The sequence below is a fragment of the Cariama cristata genome, unplaced genomic scaffold, assembly GCF_000690535.1.
Source record: "Cariama cristata isolate BGI_N322 unplaced genomic scaffold, ASM69053v1 scaffold107, whole genome shotgun sequence".
In the NCBI taxonomy this organism is placed as follows: Eukaryota; Metazoa; Chordata; class Aves; order Cariamiformes; family Cariamidae; genus Cariama; species Cariama cristata.
In genome coordinates this window covers 16,694-39,529 of record NW_009625852.1, presented here as the reverse complement: position 1 = coordinate 39,529, position 22,836 = coordinate 16,694, and the positions used below count along the sequence as shown (strand labels likewise).

General features: G+C 41.9%; 1 protein-coding gene across 1 annotated transcript in view; it reads left to right on the top strand.

Annotated features, from left to right (window-relative positions):
- The first annotated feature begins 753 nt into the window (after positions 1-753).
- The window catches only part of ALDH18A1 (aldehyde dehydrogenase 18 family, member A1), a 29,012-nt gene continuing 6,929 nt past the window's right edge, over positions 754-22,836 (top strand). Inside the window, exons 1-13 of the mRNA XM_009703752.1 lie at positions 754-804; positions 1,351-1,394; positions 1,757-1,985; positions 4,131-4,280; positions 4,371-4,475; positions 5,936-6,094; positions 6,684-6,774; positions 9,081-9,205; positions 12,790-12,934; positions 17,038-17,111; positions 17,781-17,880; positions 18,961-19,181; positions 22,799-22,836. The exon at positions 22,799-22,836 is cut by the window's right edge and continues 136 nt beyond it. Coding sequence (XP_009702054.1) covers positions 754-804; positions 1,351-1,394; positions 1,757-1,985; positions 4,131-4,280; positions 4,371-4,475; positions 5,936-6,094; positions 6,684-6,774; positions 9,081-9,205; positions 12,790-12,934; positions 17,038-17,111; positions 17,781-17,880; positions 18,961-19,181; positions 22,799-22,836 — 1,532 coding nt within the window. The remainder of the gene's footprint in view (positions 805-1,350; positions 1,395-1,756; positions 1,986-4,130; positions 4,281-4,370; positions 4,476-5,935; positions 6,095-6,683; positions 6,775-9,080; positions 9,206-12,789; positions 12,935-17,037; positions 17,112-17,780; positions 17,881-18,960; positions 19,182-22,798) is intronic.

Here is a 22,836-nt window from a genome sequence, read left to right as displayed (position 1 = left end):
CTCCAATCTATCTAGATCCCTCTGCAAAGTGTCTTGTCCCTCAAGACAGTTAACAGCACTTCCCAGTTTAGTGTCATCAACAAACTTGCTAATGGTGCAGTCGGTTCCTGCATCCAGATCATTGATAAAAATATTGAACAGCACTGGCCCTAGGATTGAGCCCTGAGGAACACCACTGGTGACTGGTTGCCAGACAGATGTAGCCCCATTCGCTACAACCCTTTGAACCCTGCTATCCAGTGAGTTCCTCACCCAGCGCACCGTGAACCTGCTTATCCCACAGTTGGACAGCTTGTCCAGAAGGATGCTGTGAGGGACAGTATCAAAAACCTGACTAAAATCCAGCAAACTGGCATCCACCACCTTCCCTTCGTTCATGAGGCAGATAACCTTGTTGTAGGAGGAGATCACATTAGTTAAACAGGACTTTCCCTTTGTGAACTGATGTTGACTATGCCTGATGATTGCATTGTTCTTTAAATACCTTTTAATAGCATCAAGTATGATCTTCTCCATAATGTTTCCATGAATGTGTGCCATCTTTTGACTAAGTTGCACTTTTGATCCTGTAGTGTAGTATCCACAGCCGTGTTTTCTGTAGTTACGTTAGAAGCGTTCTTCCTCTTTTTTGCTATACTAGTATTTTTGAGACTGTCTAAAAGTTGACCTGGTTTAATGCAGTTTCTGAATAGTAATACAAGAAGAACTGGGTGGAGGATAAGGAAATGTGGTTTCAAATTTTTCTCAAGTAGTATGGCCTATCCATATTATGTTAATTATCCAGTTGACACACTTGTACTGCAGGTATTTTTACCTGCGTGACTCCTCCTTCAGGCACAATTCACTGTGGCTCTGCAAAACTTCGTATGAAGTATATTGGAAGTGCTATCTGCTTTCATTCCTTCAGCTTAACTTTGGAATTTTATGTATTTGGGTCCACCTCTTTGTCAATTAGAAAGGATCCAGACTTGGAATTTTATGTATTTGGGTCCACCTCTTAGTCTGGATCCTTTCTAATTGACAATTTCTTGTGATTGTAGCATAATGGTCACTATTCATAATCTGCTGTGCTGATAGTGGTCTTGCTGTCCTTTGCAGGCATTTTGAAAACAAAGATTTTGCTGAGAAATGTTCCATAGCTCAATGACTTAAGTGCCAGCCTTATGTACCTTGTATCTTACCTGAGTAATGCTGTGACTGTCTCTTCTCCCTCCAATGCCTATTTATCCTGTGGAAAGGTGACTTCCAGTTTGTATGTCCATCATGCCCCTTCTGGTGCCCCTAGTTGAGCAATGTCCAAAAATACCTGACAGATGTTGTAAAAGCTGTGTTTCTTTTCTTGCCTGACAGTCAAGCTTTCTGCATTACTACAGACAGGAAGACTCTCTAGCTGTATCTACTGAGGCAAGGCAAAGGAGATTGTGTTTAAAACTAGTACTTTTACTTCTAATGTGAGCTGTATGGGCTCTTTTACGATGTCCTTCAGTTTGATCTTCTAGATTCCCGGAGTCAAACCTCTGGGACACATGGGATATTGCCTTATATACCTTGGAGGTGGTTAGTGCTGCTCAGATATTACTGATTCTCACTTTATTTTGGTGACTTGAAGCTAGCTTCTCATTCCCAGTTATTGATAAGTGTGTATTGTGAGCTTTAGCCTTGGAAAGGGAGGAAATGTTACATGACTTCAAGGGCTTAATGTCTGAATGAAACACTTAGAAAGGAAAAAAAATAAGCAGTTTTTTCTTTCTTTCACCACAGATCTCCCTCGCCATAACCAAAGATTAAGGAATGAATCCATCCGTTGTTGGAGCAACATCCCGTTTATCACCATGCCGCTCAACCGTGCACATGGAAAATCGTTTGCACACCGCAGTGAGCTGAAGCACGCAAAGCGGATTGTAGTGAAGCTGGGTAGTGCTGTTGTGACTCGAGGGGATGAGTGTGGCTTGGCCCTTGGGAGGCTGGCGTCTATTGTAGAGCAGGTAATTCTGTGACTGAAGTGCAGTGTTTTTTTTAACTTCACATACTTGGTGATTGTTGGATAGCACAGAAGATTGTAGGAAAAACTCATAAAACAGTGATGTCCATTTCAAGCAATGTTCATCCTTTTTTTTCATCCCCCTGTGCTGTGGTAGCATAAAGCATGTAACTCAGTAAATCGGTGTTTGAAGGTGTGGTGGGTTGACCCTGACCAGCAGCTAGGCACCTACACAGATGCTTGTTCGCTACCCACACCTCTACTCCACCACCAGTTGGATTGGGAAGAAAATAGGAAGGGCAAAAGTAAGAAAACTCATGGGCTGAAATAAAGACAGTTTAATAAGTGAAGGAAAGGAGAAAAGAAACAAGTGATGCTAAGGCAATCACTCACTACCTCGCACAAGCAGATGGATGCCCAGCTAATCCTCCCGATTCCCAGCTAGTCCCCGGGAGATGGCCACCTTGGAAGAGAACCCTCTGCCCTTTCCTGTTCTGCTACCCCGGTTTTATTGCTGAGCATGACATTATATGGTACAGAATATCCCCTTGGCCAGTTCATGTCAGCTGTCCCAAATGTGTCCTCTCTGAACTTCTTGCCCAGCCCCTAGCCTACCTGCAGTGATGGAACATTGACGGCTTTGATGCTGTGCAAGCACTATTAAGCAATATGCAAAACATCAGAATGTTTTCGATACCGTTTTGGTCCTGAAATCCAAAACACAGCACCATATGGGCCCCTATGAAGAAGGTTAACTCCACCTCGGCCAGACTCAGTATAGAGGGGAAGATTTGCACAGTGAGACTTTTACACAATAGGTAAGAGATGACTGGGACATTAGTTGGATCTAGTGGGAAGGTGGCACTGAAGTTTGTGAAGTCTGCAGAATGAGTAGACCCTTGTTGATTAACTGAGCATTTGCAGATTTCCTCCAGGAGAAAGACTGAAACCTCATTACTTCTAGGAAAAGCTGATGGGGTCAGCTCCTGGATTGGTTCTCCAAAATGAAATTATGACTTTGGGGGGGATTGTAAATGTCTTCTCTGGGAAGTAAAAGTTAACATAATAAATTAATTTCATGTAAGACATTTAGCTTTAGAGCTTTGAAAGGAATCTGGCCAGATCATAGAATCATAGAATTGTTATGGTTGGAAGAGACCTCAAAGATCATCAAGTCCAACCTTCTACTCAACACCACCATGCCCACTAAACCGACTAAACCATGTCTCGAAGCGCCACATCTAAACGTTTTTTGAACACTTCCAGGGATGGTGACTCCACCACCTCCCTGGGGAGCCCACTCCAATGCTTAACAACTCTAACAGTCAAGAAGTTCTTTCTAATGTCCAGCCTGAACCTCCCCTGGCACAACTTGAGACTATTTCCTATTGTCCTGTTACTAGCTGCTGGGGAGAAGAGACCAACCTCCACCTCGCTACAACCTCTTTTCAGGTCGTTGTAGAGGGCGATAAGGTCTCCCCTCAGCCTTCTTTTCTCCAGGCTGAACAATCCCGGTTCACTCAGCCACTCCTCGTAAGACTTGTTCTCCAGGCCCTTCACCAGCTTTGTTGCTCTTCGTTGGACACGCTCCAGCAGCTCAATGTCCTTCTTGTAGTGAGGGGCCCAAAACTGAACACAGATGTGTGTAAGGAAGAAGTAATTAAAAGCTGTACTATCAGAGTTAATTTCTTCATTTCCAGAATTTGAAGTTACTGTATAATGGCAGTTTTGGGAATGGATGGTGGATAATAAGATTGGTGGAAGGTACAGCTGCTACTTCACAGCTTTTTCACATCTTATTTTTCCTTATCTGTAGCAATGGACGTGGAGGGGCGAGGGGTATAGAAGTGTTACTATGTAATATAAATTGTGAATATTTAAGCATGACTGTTGTAAAAACTGATACTGTGAAAAGAAAGTTTAACTGAAGCTATAGGTTGCATGCAGTCCTTTGCATAACTCCTAAGTGGCTAGGAAGGTGTGCAGAAATATCTTAGAGGGTGCCTGCCTTGCTTTGCGCATCCATGGATAAAGCAAAACACTTGTGTCAGCAAAAACTGGGAAGCATAACGTTATCTGTAATAGCCAGAACTGTAATGCTAGCAGAGATCACACTCCAGGCTCTATTTCTTACATTCTGTACTTACAGGTGTCAATGCTGCAAAATCAGGGCCGAGAGATGATGATTGTCACCAGTGGTGCTGTAGCTTTTGGAAAGCAGAGATTGCGTCATGAGATCTTGCTTTCTCAGAGTGTGAGGCAAGCGCTTCATTCAGGCCAGAGTCAGTTAAAAGATATGGTGAGTGGCTGGTGGCGTTGCAGCTTTTCCTTCAGTGTTGGGTAGTACCTGCTCAGGTCACTGCCTGACAGCTCTTGTTTGTCTCTGTAGGCTGTTCCAGTCTTGGAGGCCCGAGCCTGTGCAGCAGCTGGCCAGAGTGGACTGATGGCTCTGTATGAGGCAATGTTTACACAGTACAGCATCTGTGCTGCTCAAGTAAGAGATTCCTTCTTTCCTAGATTGACTTGCTACTTCAGTCTGTGGTGGAATTGTTCTTGGACTTTTTCCATGTTTTATATGCTGCTATCTTTACAGTAATCTTGCATTTCTATTACCATCCTACTTTTGGGGCTTATTGTTGTAGCGTAAATGGTAGCTTATATAGGAGTGACTTGCTAAGTATTTCTGAAATGAAGTTACCTGTTGTCAAGGTGAAGCAAATAGGCTTTTTCTTTTTGGAGTTCATATGTGTCCTGCTCTTATGTATGGGGGGCAGGGTCTGTTAAGGTCTCTTCACAAAAGCTGAAGTTGGTGATCCAAAGTGAAGGTTTAAAAATCACAAATGGCTGAACTGCCACACATTCTGTAAAACTGACAGAAGTGCATATCCACACTTCAGAACTTGCTGTCCATCTGCTCCTTAAACCTGTCTAGCTTGTGGGTGATGTTATCCCTAGCCTGGGTCTTCTACCTATACAGAATGCTGCAACTGTATTAATTGATCTACTCTTGCTTAATATAAACTTTACTTACCTTAAATACTCTGAGAATACAGAATTACATCAACTCTAAGGCCTTATTTGTTTAGACACTTTTAATGAATTTAAGAGCCTAGTATGAAGTCTTGCTTGGAGGAACTTCTTCCTGTAGTACAATATAGCTGATATCACTAAAATGGTTACAGTATAGCTAACAATCACTATAGGTTGCACTGGATTATAATCTTGTTCAAGTCTGTAGACAACTGTCATGCCTTCCATTTAAAAGAATTAATTACCCATGCCAAAAAAGTTAGTGTACACGTTGATTCCAAATGCTATTGTAACATTTGTGTGGTGGAGTTGTTTGCTTGGTTCTCCAATGGCGGAGTAAAAATGAGAAAAAGTCTCTTCAGAGCAGACATTGAGGGTTTTTTTTTGTCTTAAAATATCAGAAAGAAAGGGGCAGTGTCTGCATGCAGAAGACTTTAAGATCAAGATTCTTTCAGAAAGGCAAGTGGGTTCTAGAGCTGAAGAGAAGAAGTCTTGAGACAAAGCATCGCTTCTGCTTGTGACGGTAGAAACATTACACTGGGAGGGGAAAACAGGAAGGGCAGTGTCTTAGGTAATCTATTGAATTGTTTAGGGTCTTAGTAGTTATCATCAGCATCTATATTCTTATATTCTGCTTATGGTTGTGCTTTTTTTTTTTTTAACAAGTTGATTCCTGGAGCATGTCATCTGTCAGCTTGAGAAAGGCCATTATAGGTTCCGATGGAAGTTAAGGCATGTAAACCTGAAAATGTTGTGGAAAGAAGATTTCTCACTTGTATTCTTTATCCTCTAAATATGGCTTATGTCTCTTTAGTGACCCAAAGGGCATGACTGATCTGCTAATGATACGTTAATATATATATTTGTGATGTTCTTCTCAGTGAAAGTGGTAGGCTAAGTGTATATTAATTCTTTCCCTTTTAGATTTTAGTCACCAACCTGGATTTCCATGATGAACAGAAGCGTCGGAACTTAAATGGAACGTTGCATGAGCTTTTAAGAATGAATATTGTCCCTATAATTAACACTAATGATGCTGTTGTTCCACCTCCAGAGCCGAACAGTGATCTGCAGGGGGTAAATGTGGGTAAAGTATTGCAAGGGGGTGGATCCTGCTTGTAGATAGTACAGCACTAATGTGTACTTCACCAATGCCACAATCAGGGACCTCTGAAGCCTGTAGCAGGGAAACAAACATACAAAATCAGTAATGTGGACAGGGGGTACTGGAAGACTATGCTGACCTGTCTGTTTCTGACATGAAGCAGTGCTGTGGGGTGAAAGCAGGGCAGATGATGTCTGCTCTGCCAAAAACAAGCATGCCCAGTTTGGTTTTCACTGAATAGTTGAAGTTGGAAGGGACTTCTGCAGGTCATCTAGTCCAACACCCTCACTTAAAGCAGAGTGAGTTAGTACCTATTGTCCTGTCACTGGGCACCAAGCTGGAGAATACAGGTGCTGATCACACTGCTTGTCATTTTGATACCGCTTTACTGCATTTCAAAAGCGTACGTACTTTCACACAAAGATCACCTTCTAAGTTTTCAGTGGGTGTGAACAAAGTAGCTCAGAAGGACTTGGTAGTGCTGAGGTAGCTTGCTTTTGTGTGTTGCAGCCAAATACTTCCTAGTTCCTCCTGCTATTCAGTACTGGATATGCTTGTGCATTGCAGGTGATTAGTGTGAAGGATAATGACAGTCTGGCAGCACGACTGGCTGTGGAAATGAAGACTGATCTCCTCATTGTTCTCTCAGATGTAGAAGGTTTGTAAGTCCTTTACTTTCTTGTTTTATTGAAGTACATCAGAGAGTCAAACCAAGCTGTATTAAGGTTTTACTGATCTCTTCAGTTCGTATCTTTTGCAGGGACAATTACAACATACCATGTAACTCCTTAAGGCACATACACAAGACTGATGCTGTTGCATAAGCCAAAGGCTGTCTGCCACACTGTTGAATCTGGGTGGGTGAGAATGCATGTGAACTTGGGACTTGTTCCAGAACCCAGAATACTGTGTGTACCATGGTACTTCTGCTGGCTTCTCAGAGTTATATGATATAGTCAGGAGTAATATGCAGGATAAAGGCTGTGTGCTTAGAATCAGGAGTATAAGCCGAATACTATTCTACAATAGTTTGTTTCTTCTGGCAGCAGGTTCTGTCTTTCAGTGAGTTAGAGGTACGTTACAAGTCCTGATCATTGCCTTCCAGATACCTGGAACTTGCTAGCTTTTTCTGTCTCCCAGGCATTTGGCTTACACTGCTCTAGTCTTCTGCGTTGTTGTCATTAAAGTGGATGGCAGATGCTCTCTATTAATCTCTTCCTTTCCCAGAAGAGGAAGGAGAGGAGAAAAGGGAGAGACTTATGGATTGGAAAGTTAAAACAACTTTAATAAAACAATAACAATGAAAAAGAGTATAAATAATATTAATGCCGCTAATTATAGAAATAGAAATATACAAAACCAATATTGAGATTCCCAATGATGACTGCGGGACCATGTGCCGGCTCGCAGCGCTCAGGCAGCAGGGCAGGCACCCGGATGTCCTGGACTGGACTCTGCAGCAGAAGGGAATCAGATTCAAGAATGCACGGATCGGGGTCAGAGGCAGCGGAGCGAGCAGAGTCCCACAAGGATGCTGGCCATGAAGGAAAGAGAGCTGACCCCCCTGGTCCCTTAGCTTTGTACTGAGTATCCGAATACATCACTGGTCAGTCCTTGGTCACCTGACCCACCCACAGCTTCCCACAGGTGCAACACTTTTCCGCTTCCCCACACGTGGACCGCGTGCGAGCCTGCAGGGAACAAGCACACACATGGGCCTTTCTACGTAACAATCCCGCTTCTACCCAAGCAGCAACTGCAGACATCAAGCGCCATCAACTCTAAAAGCAGACACTGCCTGAAAAGCATGTAGTCAGCTTCAGAAAGTGCAGTTACTTAGAAAAATGGAAGGAAAATCTACTGAAAAGAAAAAGGTCCTATTTTAGCCAAACCAGGACAGCTGTGCTCCTGTGACATAAGTGTGTCACCTATGGATACTGAAGTTCCTTTTCTAGAGAGAGGAGGGCAGTGAGTGTGGTTTCAGATCAGTGCAGTCCACATCACCCAAGTCACATAGTCTTCATGTTCTCCAGATGGGTTTCTTTCAGTGGATCCTGGCCCTGAGGAGGAAGGAGGTACCTTTGCATAAACACTTTCTTTTAGCAGATTCAGCTGGATTTCATGGTTGATTCTAGTTGAGATGCCTGAGAACGACTCATAAAAGCAATAGTCAAAACAACTTGTAAAAAAAATTAACACCCAACACCCCCAACCTCTAAGCTTATTCATTCAATGTGACATCTTGTGTATGGAAAGATGTGTGTCCTCTCCTTCCCAGACTATGAGGGAACGACACAAATAGTCTGCACTTGTACTGTCTAGTTTGTGATGGCAGTATTTCTTCACATAGAATTTCTGGGAAGTGCGGTGGTAGAGTTTAGGTTTAACATGTTGGGTAAACCAAAGTGTTATTCAAATCCAAACATAGTTACATAAAATTACTAGATTTAAAAAAAAATTAGTAAGAGTATGTTTCTCTAGCGTTATGTTCATTCTTAGCAGAATTCGACGGTTACCCTTTTTACATATTTCTGAATTGTCCAGTTTATCACTGTACAACCCAGTATTCAAGAATATCATCTGAGGTGTTGGTGAGGAGGATTATCCTTTGCCTGTTCAGTTGTGGGCTTGTATATGTAAGCCCTGATTTTGAGTATATGAAAGCTGTAAACTGTCTTTGTAACCTCAACCAAATGTCACTAGCTCTCAGCTTGCATGCTGCTACTTAGCATATGGGGTTTTGGTTTCTTATTCTTTATGCTTTCAGTAAAGCTATACTTCTCGAGTCTGCCTCTTAAGTGTTTCATGCTTTCAGTCACACAAAAAGCAGGATTGAGTGAAAGTTTTCAATCCTGTAAAGTAGAATACAGCTTTTCAGCCTCATGGATTTTTTTTTTTTTTTCCATGGGTGAGCTTTGGAGATGAGGGTGTATAACACTAACATTTTTTTATTACTTATTTCAGGACTCTTTGACAGTCCTCCAGGATCTGATGATGCAAAGCTCATTGACATATTCTACCCAGGAGATCAGCAGTCTGTAACATTTGGAACCAAATCCCGAGTGGGAATGGGAGGCATGGAAGCCAAGGTAGAAATATGGAACATTTGTTTTGTTATTGAGAAGGAAAGGGAGATGTGGGAAAGGGAGATAGACGAGATGATTGTGCTGCTATTCAGATGGATCTTGACAGGCTGCAGAAATGGGCAGACAGGAACCTTATGGAGTTCAGTAATGGGAAATGCCGAGTCCTACCTGTAGTGAGGAACAGCTCCATTCACTGGTATGGGCTGGGGAGTTGACAGGCTGGAAGGCAGGTTCACTGAGAAGGATACAGGAGTCCTGCTAGACGCCAACTGGAACACGGGCCAGCAGTATGCCCCTTGGACAGGGCAGGCCAACAGCATCCTGGGTTGCATTAGAAACAACACAGCCAACAGGTAGAGGGAAACGATTATTTCCCTCTACTCAGTGTTAGTGAGACCGCATGTGTAGAGTTGTGTCTGGTTCTGGACACTACAATACAAGAAGGATATGGCATACTATGGTGAATCCAGTGGAGAGCCATGAATATCATTAAAGAATTGGAGCATCTGTCACACTAGGAGAGGCTGAGAGTGAGGACTGTTTACCCCAGAGAACAGGAGGTTTGTTTATAAATACCTTAAGGGAGGGTGTAGCGAAGACAGAGCCAGATTCTTCTCAGTGGTATCCAGAGAACAGACAAGACACCATGGGCACAGACTGAAATACAAGAAATTAAATTGAAATGTAATAATTTTACGGTGAGACTGCTGAAGCTCTGGAGCAGGTTGCCGAGAGAGCTTGTAGAATCTCAGTGTTTGGAGATGTTCAAAACCTGACTGGATGGTGTCTTGAGTAACTTGCTGTAGTTGACACTGCTTTGAGCAGGCAGTTGGACTATACAATCTCCAGAGATCCTTTCCAGCCTCAGCTATTCTGTGAGAACCCTGGAACATTGTATGGGTTCCTTTAGCTTCTCTCTTAGGTCCATGTGAATTGAAAAGAGCAACTAATGAATTACACGCTAGTAGTTTGTAAAATGTGACATTTGGAACTGTATTAAGTTGGTGTTTTAAATTAAAATAAGAGTTGGTCCTTACTTCTTTTTTATGTGATAATCCAAAGACTTTGGGAAATCCCTGTCACTTGAATCTGATATGATACCTCTGTCTCCTTTCTGAGTTTGTATGTGTGCTCTTTGCTTCTGAAGGATATATTGATGGAGACGTAGGTACTTTAGTTCTGGAGTACAAGATTAGTAGAGGTAGTAGGGCTGATGGGTTTAATGCTGTGTACAGTCGAATGCTCAGTATTTATTACTGTGAGTGCATAAACATGGGGTGGTATGAGACTTCACCATATATCTCTCATGATGCTGGGATATGCACTGCGGTAGTATTAGTTGGTGCAAGTTTCCCAAGGACACTTGTGGAAGGTTGTCGGTTAAAACTGAAGTAGATTTTGACTAAGCAGGGAAAGACCAAAGTGAAATTCTTCACCAGTTGTGTTTTATTTCCTTTTCTGAAGAGTCAGGTAAGCCATACTTCAGTATCAGAGCATGGACTAGAAGGTGGCAAAAGGAGGAGGCATTTGAGTGTTCTGTTTGTAACTATGGGATGTGCAGAGCTTATTTAGAAACAAATTTCCCTTGATCTGGCTTCTAGAATAGTTTAAACCTTCCAGGTATTGAAGGGAAGGCTGCCGAGGTCAGAGAGTATTTGTATTGTAAACATAATAGTCTGTTACAGGTATTTGATATCTTTAGATCTGAGTCACATAGAGGCAAATCTCAATGCTGCTGTTGTAAGAAAAATTTGTTACAGTTGAGAGTTAGGTGATATTTTTGGAAAACTGTAACAATGGCAGCTCGAAGTACAAATCTTGATTATCAGCATGAAATTTGAGCAAAAATGGAGCAGTTGATGGTCTTGTGGTAGTCAAGTTTGGTGTGATAGGCATATCTGAAAGGTGGTATCTTCCAGTGAATATGGACTGTAATACCTAATTGTAGAACCATACTAGGAAAGTGTAGAAGTGAGGAAGCAGAGAAGCTTTTGCAGTAAAATAAATGACACATAATTAAATATAGTGGTGGGATAATGCTGCCCATACCTTGAATGGGAAAAGAAATGAAGGAGACCACGGGCAGTACCTCTTCAGCAGGTAACATCTGGGATTTGGGTTTGTGTGTTTGTGTTTTGGCATGAGCCAGTGAAATGTTGGAGTTGGGGAAATTTTAGAGAAACCGTGTCGTGATGCCTTAAACAACAGCTCAAGCGTGTGTAAAGAGGCTAATCTTAGGGCTAATCAGTACATGGGGATTTCAAAGGACCCTTACTAATAAGCTAATCTTGCTGTAAACATTCTGTAGAAGGACTAAGTAAACTTCACTATGCCAACACTGAAGTTCAGAAAGGGAACTGGTGTTGCCCTTCATGTTAGGGCAATGCCTACAAAGATACTGCCACTAAATTTCATAGAGCTCTTGTTGATCATAGAATCATAGAATCGTTTAGGTTGGAAATGACCTTTGAGATCATCGAGTCCAACCATAAACCTAGCATGGCCAAGTCCACCACTGATGCCTGCCTCCTCACCCAATCACCATGGCAACCTTTAGCACAAGGGTGATCTGGTAGTATCAGTGATTTCAATTCCTAGCTGTCTGTGGACATCAGATTGTTCTTGTTTCAAACTTGCTTCTTGCCTTAGATCTTAATGCATGTTGCTTCTGTACATTGCTTAGTACGCTGTGGTCCTGACATTTGAAAATGACTCCTAAGTGCTATACTTATAGAATCCTCCTCCAAAATAACAACAAAAAGGGGGAAGAATCCCAAATAAAAAGCCTGTAATTCAAAACTGAAGAAGTGCAAAGTCTTAGAATAGAGCCTGTTGAAAGAAACAACTATTAAGACAATAGATGTACTCCCAAGCAAAAAGTAGAAGCAAATAAATAAAAAATTCAACAAGAATAGGAACAGGAAATGTGAAAAAAGTAGGTAAAAACTGTGTGGAAACCTGACTAACGCTTCGGCAAACTTCATAGCGTCACCTGTAATTTATAGGGTTATAAACAACAAGAATACCTCTACATCTTAACTGGACCTATGAGGAGTGCCTAAGCTGATGAAACTTTAAGGGAGTAATTCAGACAGCTAAAGGTATTGACTAATATTTTGATGTTATATGGTAATGGCTAGGACCTGAGCGAGATCAGTGCTCTGCAGTACAAGTAATATCACGTGGTCACTTGAAGTGGATTAATTATTGACAGCTAATCAATGTCAGGGAAATGGGCAACAGAATCTTTTCAAAAAAAAAAACTGGGCTTCTTCAAACAATAAAAAGAACTTGCAACATAAGGTAGTGATGACCAAAGTGCCCTTGCAGAAGTCTTGGAAAAAGCAAGCTGTTAGGAAAATTTGAAGTATGCTTATGAAGTGGCAGCTAGTTAAGGAAGGGAAGGTAGAGCACAAATACATGATCTCATTCAATGTGACATTACGGAAATTCCCGAAATGTGTTGAATGCTCTTTGAAAGCATAAGTGATCAATCTGGAGATCAAAGTGAAGCAAGAAGTCTTGTTGAGAGTTGTGATTCAAATAACAAGTGAATTTCCTGGAACTGGCTCTGTCCTTCACTGTAGGTGAAAGCAGCTCTGTGGGCCCTCCAGGGAGGCACCTCTGTAGTGATTGCAAATGGAACCCACCCAAAGATCTCAGGTCATGTCATCACAGATATTGTGGAAGGGAAAAAAGTTGGAACATTTTTTTCAGAGGTAAAACCTGCAGGTGAGTACAGAGCTAATGTGTACATTCAGAGTTTTAGAGATATCCTGAAAGTTAAGAGTTAAAATTTGGCTAGACCTGTACAATAACTAGGAAACCACACTCTGCTTGAAAGATGGATTTTGAAAGGTAGGAATAGAAAACGTTGAAACCTCTGCTTTGGTTCCCTCCAGCTGATAAGCTGCTGCATCACACTTGTGTTTGAAGAATGCAATGAGTAGAATTTTACCATTTTTAGCCTTAGGGGTTATCATGTAGTATTGAAGATTTCAGTGTGAAAATGTGGACATAAAATGTGCTGCTGAACTGAGATAGTTTTATTTCTTATAAATTCCTTTTACAACTCAGTCTTCTGGTGTGGTAGGTAGGAATGTTTTCCTGCCACTAGGTTGCTGGAACAGTGTAACAATTGCTGGAGAAAGTCAGACCAAAGATCTGTGACCTTAACAGAAGAGGACAAGTACAGAGTGATACTTTTGACTTGCACTTTAAGCTAAGTGAATTTCTTTGTGTATAGTGATCCTCAGTGGATTTCTTGTATGAATTTGTAGAATCATCCTTTGAACCCATGTGAAGACTTAGCATCCACAGGGCTCTGTATCACGATAGTCAAGAGGCTTAACTAGATACTGTGTGTAAACTCTGAAGCTATAACTATGTGAAGAACTGCTTGCTTTAATTTGGGTTTCGGGGGATGGGGAAGGGTTTGAATTTTCTTCCTGATAGCTTCATTTGATGCCCTTACTGCCTGTACGGGCTATCAACCCCTGTTCAACTTCAAAGATGTGAAACATCGTCTTTCCCCGCATCATCTCTTTTCCACTTCAAAGAGGTTTGGTCTTGGACATCTTGTACTGAAGCTCTTCCAAAAACTTGGTCATCCCTGTTTCTCTTGTTTGAAACTCTTTTTATTCTGTTGTGCCCTTTCTGAGATGGGCAAAAATCAACATTTCACAGATGTTCGAGATGCAAATGAAACTTTAATTTATGAGATGGCAGGACTAACTGAGTTTTGGCAAGATTGATGCCATTTTCTGTTACGTTCTCTAGGCCTTTTCTAATAATTCCAAACATTTAATTTGCTTTTTGTTGTTGATGTTCACTGATATGATGTTTTCATAGTATTTGTTACAGTGCTAATGTCTGATTTTTCCTTTTCACCTCTGCGTTGCTTCATGCTTATTTGGTTTGAATTACACTTGCTGTTTTGTGGCCTAGTGACTTGTCTGTAGAGGAAATCACAGAATTGCCCAATGGCTGGGGTTGGAAGGGACAGTATGACAGATGACAAGGTCATCTGGTCCTACCCCCTGCTCAGGCAGGTTGCCCAGGACTATGTCCACACAGCTTCTGAATATCGCCTAGAACAGAGACTCCACAACCTCCCTGGAAAACTTGGCCAGTGCTTGGTCATCTTCACAGTGCAAAAGTGCTTCCTGATGGGAGGTACCCCCTATGTTTCAGTTTGTGTCCATTGCCTCTTGTCCTGTCACTGGGTACCACTGAAAAGAGCCTGTCTCCATCTTCTTTACACTCTCCCTTCAGGTATTTGTACATACTGATAAGATGCCTCCTGAGCCGCCTTCTCCAGGCTAATTGGTCCCAGCTCTCTCAGCCTGTCATAGAATCATTTAGGGTGGAAAGGACCTTTTAAGATCGAGTCCAACCGTAAACCTAGCACTACTGAGTCCACCACTAAACCATGTCCATAAGCACTGCATCTAAATGCCTTTTAAATGCCTCCAGGGATGGTAACTCCACCACTTCCCTTGCCAGCTGTTCTAGTGCTTGACAACACTTTCAATGAAGAAATTCGGTTAGATTGGAAGAGACCTCTGGGATCGAGTCCAGCCTTTGCTCTAACACCGCCATGTCAACTAGACCATGGCACTAAGTGCCACATCCAGTCTTTTCTTAAACACCTCCAGGGATGGTGACTCCACCACCCTAGGCAGCCCAGTGTTTAAGGCCTTAGTGTCACCTGCAAACTGGCTGAGGGTGCGCTCAATCCCCTCGTCCAGACCATTGATAAAGATATTAAACAGAACTGGCCCCAATACCGAGCCCTGGGAAACACCACTTGTGGCCCCCCGCCAACTGGATTTAACTCCATTCCCCACCACTCTTTGGGCCCGGCCATGCAGCCAGTTTTTTAACCAGCGAAGAATATGCTCGTCCAAGCCATAAGCAGTCTCTTTCTCCAAGAGAATGATGTGGGAAATGGTGTCAAAGGCTTTACGAAAGTCTAGATACACAGCATCCACAGCCTTTCCCTCACCCACTATAAGTGGGTCACCTTGTCACAGAAGGGAGATCAGGTCGGTCAAGCAGCACCTGCCTTTCACAAACCCCTGCTGACTGGACCTGATCATCTGGTTGTCCTGTACGTGCCCTGTGATGGCACTCAGGATGATCTGCTCCATAACCTTCCCCAGCACCGAGGTCAGGCTGACAGCCCTGCAGTTCCCCGTATCCTCCTTCTGGCCCTTCTTATAAATGGGCTTCACATTTGTCAACCTCCAGTCAACTGGGACCTCCCCAGTTAGCCAGGGCTGCTGATAAATGGTGGAAAGTGGCTCGGTGAGCGCTTCTGCCAGCTCCCTCAGTGCCCTTGGGTGGATCCCATCCAGCCACATAGACTTGGAGATTCTTTCCTCATATGAGAGGTGCTCCAGTCCCTTCATCATCTTTGCAGCCCTTCGTTGGAGACTTTGCACAATGTCCATGTCTCTGTTGTACTGGAGAGCCCAGAACTGGGTACAACACTCGAGCTGTGGCCTCAGCAGGGCTGAGTGGAGGGGAAGGATAACCTCCCTCGACCTGCTGGCCACACTCCTCCTAAGGCAGCCCTGGAGACCCGTTAGCCACCTCTGCGGCAAGGGCATGGTGCTGGCTTGGGTTCAGCTTGGTGTCCACCAGGGCCCCGGGTCCTCCTCTGAAAAGTTGCTTTCTAGGAAAAAGTGTGATAGTGACACTTTTCGATAGTCCCACTGTAATAAATTTGTGTCAGTAGTAAAGCTTTTTGTCTTGTGAGCCCATTCTGAGTCATTTACAAATATGGCAAACAGCAGAAGTCCCTGTGGAAGTCTTCTGTCTTCCAAAGAACACACCTTGGAAATCCAAGTAACTTTTTAAAATCAACTGTATCTGCTTACATACATGTCACTTTTCTCAAAGAACACCAAAACATACCATACATTGTAAAGTATGACTTTACTTTAAAAAACTGATTTAATGCTTCTTAAATAAGTCTAATCATGTGTCCAAAAGTTCTTTTCTGACACTTCCCACTTATACCTCTTGATATTTTCCATAACCTTGGAATTCCTGCTCTGGCAATTTCCATGGGACCCTTCTTAAATAGGAGTTGGGTCATATTTATTACCTTCATGTCATCTGTTTTACAGGCCATTTCAGGAGAGTTAAACATCACAACTTAGTTTATGCAGGAGCTACTTGTGAACTTTGGGGAAATGCTACCTGAACCTGGTGACTTGTTTTGAAATAGAAACAGAAGCAACCTCTTCCATATCATTTCAGTTTGAGACAGATTCTTTGAGGTTTTGTCAGAAAAAAAGAAAAACCCACACCTTTGTTCTAGAGGAACCCTTCCAAAATGCATACAGGAGGAGATAGAGGGAAAGCAATTTTTCTGCAAGCCATTACTCAGATTTGACTTTGGCTTCCATTGTTGTTTGTACATTCCCGTGCTATTTTCTAATTCTTTCTGTTTTCCTCAGTTGGATACTTAAACTTTTCAGAGTTTGCCTCCTTTCTTTCAGTAGCCTACCACGCCCTGAGACTGGCGTTTTTTTGCCCTTTGTCAAGTCTTTTTGATACATGGTGCATGCTTGCCTCTGACATGGTGACCTTACAGAATCTCTATAATGACTCTCTGCATTTGGGGACTGTAGCAGTATTTTTGTGTTGGGTACAGATTTTCCTGTTTTAGCACACAACAGATTTCTTCAATAAGTCTTTTTAAGACTCTGTATCTGCTCTCCTGCTTTGAGCAAAGAATTGGAAGATGGAAGGGCTAGTGTTCACTTCCATATGTGCTGTTAATTTGTCTGTATAGCGTATTTGTTGCTTTTGGTTTTTTTCAGGTCCTACAGTAGAGCAGCAGGGTGAAATGGCTCGAGCTGGTGGCAGGACTCTGGCAGCTCTACAGCCTGAGCAGGTGACAGAACAATATGGCCTCACTTGTTAAGTTTGTGAATGCGTGGCAAGTTTTACGACACGAATTTATAACACAAATGGGCTCCTTGGGACAAGAATCTATTCTTTGTGTGCCAGATCCATCATTTGGATTGTAGCATGCTTAAAGAGATGTGAAAAGCAGAAAGATAATGTACCTTGGGGCTATGAAGTAATATATGCTTTCATGTGGGGTTTATAAAAAATTTTAATAGCATCAAATATCACACAGAAATGAATTGTGATCAGAGCTGCTGAAGAATTGACTGGAATAACGTGCTCCACTCACTCCTGTCTGTAGTGTATGCAAAAGAGGAGCTGTAGACAATCAATTACTTCTCTGCAGCTGAGCAGGTAAAATGTGGCATCTGTTGTGAAGAAGACAAGGTGGTTTTAAAGGAAGAACACTGTGGGTTTGGTGAAGAAGACTGGGCATGGGAAGTGAGATAATGAAAAGCGAAGTAAAGACTGAAGCAGTGTTCAGCCTCGTTTTTCAGTGTGATGCAGGCTGGTGAAATCAGCTGGCCCCAAGTATTTGGGGAGTCAAGACAGTGAGAGGATGTGGTCAACATAAATGGACTGAAGGGGACCAGATGTCAAAAGACATGGACTTTGTGTGAGAGGTCAGTTCAGAAACTGTTTTCTCTTTCAGAGAGCGGAGATTATTTATCGTCTTGCTGACTTACTAACTGACCAGAGAGAAGAAATTCTCTTGGCGAACAAAAAGGACTTGGAAGAGGCTGAAAATAAAGGTAATGCTTCAAGTCCTTCAATGGTAATCCTATTGTCTTGAACTTTTCTGGGCCTCAAAGGAAATGAGCAGAACTAGAATCTTTTGTCACCTGGCATTGGGTAGTATGGCTGTCACAGATTAGTGACAGGACCTTGAGAGCTTGTCAGTGTAAACAGCTGCAGCTTCCTTAACTATGCCTTCATCAGAGAAGATACTGAGGCCTTGCAAAACACCAAGCAGTGTACTATGAAAAAGAAAAAATAAAATAATTGGAATGTAACAAACATCATCTCTATTATTGTCACGCATAAAGTGAATGTTTTCTCAGCCGGTTGAGATAATGTTTGGCTCCTGAGGGGAAGGCTGTTATCTCTAAACTTAAATTGATGCTGTCCAAAAAGAACCATCTCCCCTTCTGATTGGGGAAGGTTCTCTTTAGGTGACTTGCATTAAACCCATTCTTCTGTGTTTGATTGATGCATTCATTGAGAAGTTGGAATTGGGATGTGTATGTATAGGGATAGCAAATGTATGAAAATGACACATCATGAATTGTAATACTTTGTGGAAGACACCAGGGAGGCATTTTTCACTTATTGGAGTACTCGAGGGGACATTGCTGGGTTAACTTACTGTCTGAACATGTTCAGACTAGAAAATTCAGGCAGTTCTTGCCCAATCTGAACAGAAATGCTATGCATGTGTCTGTGCTTTGGGATTTCTATCTGTAAAATACAAAGATGAAATTACTGCCCAAACCTTCCAGAAATACTGCAATGTTGGAAATTTCTAAGAAATTCAGACATACAGCAGTACTTGAAATAGGACAAACCTTTTCTTTGTGGATGTTGGTGTTGCTTCATGTACAAATCACTCAAACCGCATTATGTGAAAATGTGGTGGTAGATGAAATCATTGTCACATTTGAGTGGTTTTATTGTGGCTGCCAGACTTAATGCTGTGTGCTTTTCATCTCAGGTAGGTTTCTTGCTAGGGCATGGGAAGTTTCTAAATTTTCCTTAGGATCACCACTTAAGTCACTTTTGCTTGAGCCTAGGCAAACCAATCTATCTCCAGTACAATTTTTTCTTTCTTTCAGGGAGACTGGCACTTCCTTTGTTGAAACGTCTAAGTCTGTCTACATCAAAGCTAAACAGCTTGGCTATTGGTCTGCGTCAGATTGCAGCATCCTCACAGGACAGCGTCGGCCGTGTGATTCGGCGAACACGAATAGCAAAAGACCTGGATTTGGAGCAGGTGACAGTGCCTATTGGCGTCCTTCTCGTGATCTTTGAGTCCCGTCCTGACTGTCTTCCACAGGTATGTAAGTAGGGCAGATAACACTGGGAATTCTTTGGTGACCAAAGAAAGGATATTTCTGTTGGTGAGCACTTGGGAGGCTGCAAGAAATCCTGTCTCAAAGGACTCTTGCTTGGATTCTTCTCAAATTAATTTTGTTGGCATCCCTACTTTTCCTGCAGAGAGATTCTCGGGACTTACTTCTGCAGTGTTCAGAGTTATTCCAGCCTGTTTGTTTGGGTTTTTTTTTTTAACCCAAAATATAAAAGGAGTTATCTTACACTCAGGTGGTGCAGTTCCTCCATATGTCTTAGGAATGTATGTTCAATGCCTAACTCACAGCTTGGGAGGCTCTTACCAACGAGCACTTGTTTTATCTGTCCATGCTGCATACAGCTGAACTGCAGGCTGGGATTAAACAGGAACTATTTAATACAGATGCTAGTAATTAACTGTAACTGTTAGGAATACATGATTAAAAAATTTTTTTAAATGCTGAGCACAGAAAGCACAGAAGTTCCAGACTTTGAGTGGTCTGTCCTGTACTGATACTGCTTGTGTGTGGTGAGGCAGAATGATCGCTTTTGCTTCATTATAGTGAGATGGGTGTGAGGAAGAATGATGTTCTAAGTGCTGGAGTTGCCAGAAAGGCTAGTGAAAAATCTCCAATAATGTACTGTAAGTGAATGTAACTTATCTTGTGCCAGGAATAAGGCAGGCATCTTAAAGGCAAATACCTTCATCTGCAGCACTGTGTGGGAGTATTGCTGTGAGTAAATGCTGTTATAATGCATGAAAATATGGGAGCTGAACTAACATTGCAGATGGAACCTTAATCTTATTTTCTAACTGCTGACTACTGAACAACTGTAGTAGATTTTTTTAAAAGAAAACAAAAAAGCTTCATTATCAACACTATTTCCCACAGTTAACATTAGGTGTCTAGGAATATTGATTGAGGAGTTCTCTAACATATGAGCAGGTGTTTGAGGAGAAAGTGATGGGTACAGGTACTTTAAAAGGAAGTGAGACTCAAGCAGTGAACACCTTGGTACTTCATGCCTGAATTTTGTGCGTGGTTGCCATTTCATACTGAAAGGGAGTATGCTCTAGGCAAAGTTCCTGTGGAATAAAAAGGCACCAGTCTCCCTTGTCTACCATTATTAGCTCCTTCCTGCTATCTCTATTCTTCATAGATAACCAGTATGTTTCCTTGTTGAATTCTTGTCGGTCTGCGTGGACTTCAAGCCTGGTCTCTTGCCTTGTGTAGTTGCTGTCTCCCTCTTTTTCTTCCCCTTTATCTTATCTTAAAACTCGCACCAGACTGACTCTTGATGGCAGTTTTCTCCCCTTTGTTTCACAGAGTTGGAATAGCTTGTCTTGGTAGTTGCTTTTCTTCCTGCCAGCCTCCTGTCCTCATACTCACATCAGGTTCTCTGATGCAACTTCAGAGGATCATCTTTGATACTTCTGCATTTGAATTGCATGGTTTCTGACCCATGCTGTAGCTGGTAGTAGGATGGTCTCTGAGTGCAGAGGAGCAGTTCCCTCCTCTTAGTTTACTACTGCATCTCATGCTTGTTTGGGTAAGCAATTACAGGGGAAATTTGACTTTGCCCTGGAAGAGAGCATGCTCGATTTGCTCCCTGGAGATAGCTTATGCAGAGTTAGGTCAGTGCTCAGAGTTCATTCTTGAGCTGGACTAAAGGTCAAACAATTGCAGATTACCAGTTAAGATTTAATAAGTTTCTAATGAGCATATACAAATAGCGTGTTTGCCTCTAATAGTTACAAGGCCAAATTGCGAGCATCTTTCACAGACCGCTTCCTATAGATTCCACCAAATCCAATTGTTGCTCTGAAGTATAGTCATGCTCTACTATTCTTTCAAGGGACTGAACTGTTTGAAACCCCTTATCTTCTGTTCTCCTTTTAATCACACAGTTTTTTATTTTTGTGTCTTAATTCTTGATTTTTTTTCTTTTTATTCAAATTGATTCATAATCTTTCTTTTAACCTTATGCCCACAGAGTGGAATTCTTTATTTAAGTAAGCTTATTTGTTTAGCTTTCCCTTGTGATACTGACCTTTGGAGAGCCAGATACTTACAAGATACTTTCAAAATACAATCAGACTGCTTTTTAGTGTCTAGTTTTATAGATTAGAAGGACACACAATATCTATGTAAGGCAGGCTTCCTAGACTGTTATACTTTAGTGTATTTTTCTGAAGTATTTCTTATTTTTCCATAATTCTTTTCAAATTGCTGACAGCAGGATGAGGTAGAATATCAAACATTGTGATTGTTGTTATCCATTTCACAGATATTTGATATTAGAAGGGGAAAGGAGATGATCTGAGGAGATGTATCTGATGGATTTAACATTTTTCTGTATGAATCAGCATCTAAAGTGTGCCCCTAAACTAACTGCTTATGAGGTATAAGCCTGGCTAATTCTGGCATCCACATCTCAACAGCATACAATTGATATACTAAGGCGTGGAGGTTTGGTGATGATACATACAGATGATGATAATGATACATATGATCTTTCCCAGAGGATCATAATACAGTAAAATATCTTCAAATGCTTATTTTGTTCATTCTAAAAGGTTCCGGAGAGGACGTGATTTTTGTTTTCTAAAGGAGTGTATGCTTCCCCCCCACCCCCCCAAATAGGCAGAAAAATTGTGAGGCCATTGTGAATGGGATTGGGGTGAGGAAGACAAAAAGGGATACAAAAATAAAATAAGTCTGGGAAGAGGGTTTTATCATGTCTAACATACTCCTAGGTAGAAAAGAACAAAAAACAGAAACAATAAAAAAACTACCACTACTCTCTGTTACAGAGGTTTTCAGTTCAGTGCGGAAAACATCACTAAGAACTAGTGTGTGGAGACTGAACGAATTGGGTGTGTTTTCAACAGCAGAAGTAATTTTTTATCTAACTTCCAAAAAGCAGTGGCTTCTTTGGAGCATTTTTTTAAAATAGGGTCTAGTTGTGTTGCTGGACTGAAATGGGTGAAATCTGGCACCTTAAACAGAAAGGCAACAGTATCGGTTCCTTCTGGTTATAAACATGAAAGCAAAGTGATACAGGTGATGCTGGGCCTATTGTCTAGAAGGATTTTCCCCCCCCATCTTATGGCAAGTGTACTCTATTTATGACCTCTGTTTCAGACAGCATGATGAAAATGTTCTTCCTGCTCATAGGAAGAGCTCATTAGCCACTTTCTGCCCGAATTGTTAGGGACAAGAGTTCCTGCACCTGAAATTATTCTTCTTGGAGTGATTGCCCAAACAGCTACCGAATTCATACCAGAGCCTATGTCCAGGGTTTCCTCCGACTTGTCCACTGCAGTCTCCCCCTGGCAATAGTACCCTGAAAACTCAAGTTTGTTCCTGAAACACTAACACATTTCATTTCCAGAGTTAAATGTGCTGTTGCTTGTAAAGATTTTTTGGGGCAATAAAATGAAAACTGTAGACTAACATTGAGTAAATCAACAGGATTAAAAATCCTGTTCTTCATCTATTTTGTGGGTGTTATTCTGACAGAAGAGACAATTACTTCTCCCTCTCTCTCTCTCTTTGTTTTGTGTTTTTGTTTTTGTTTAAATAAATTCTTTTCTGACAGGTGTCTGCTTTGGCCATAGCCAGTGGAAATGGTTTACT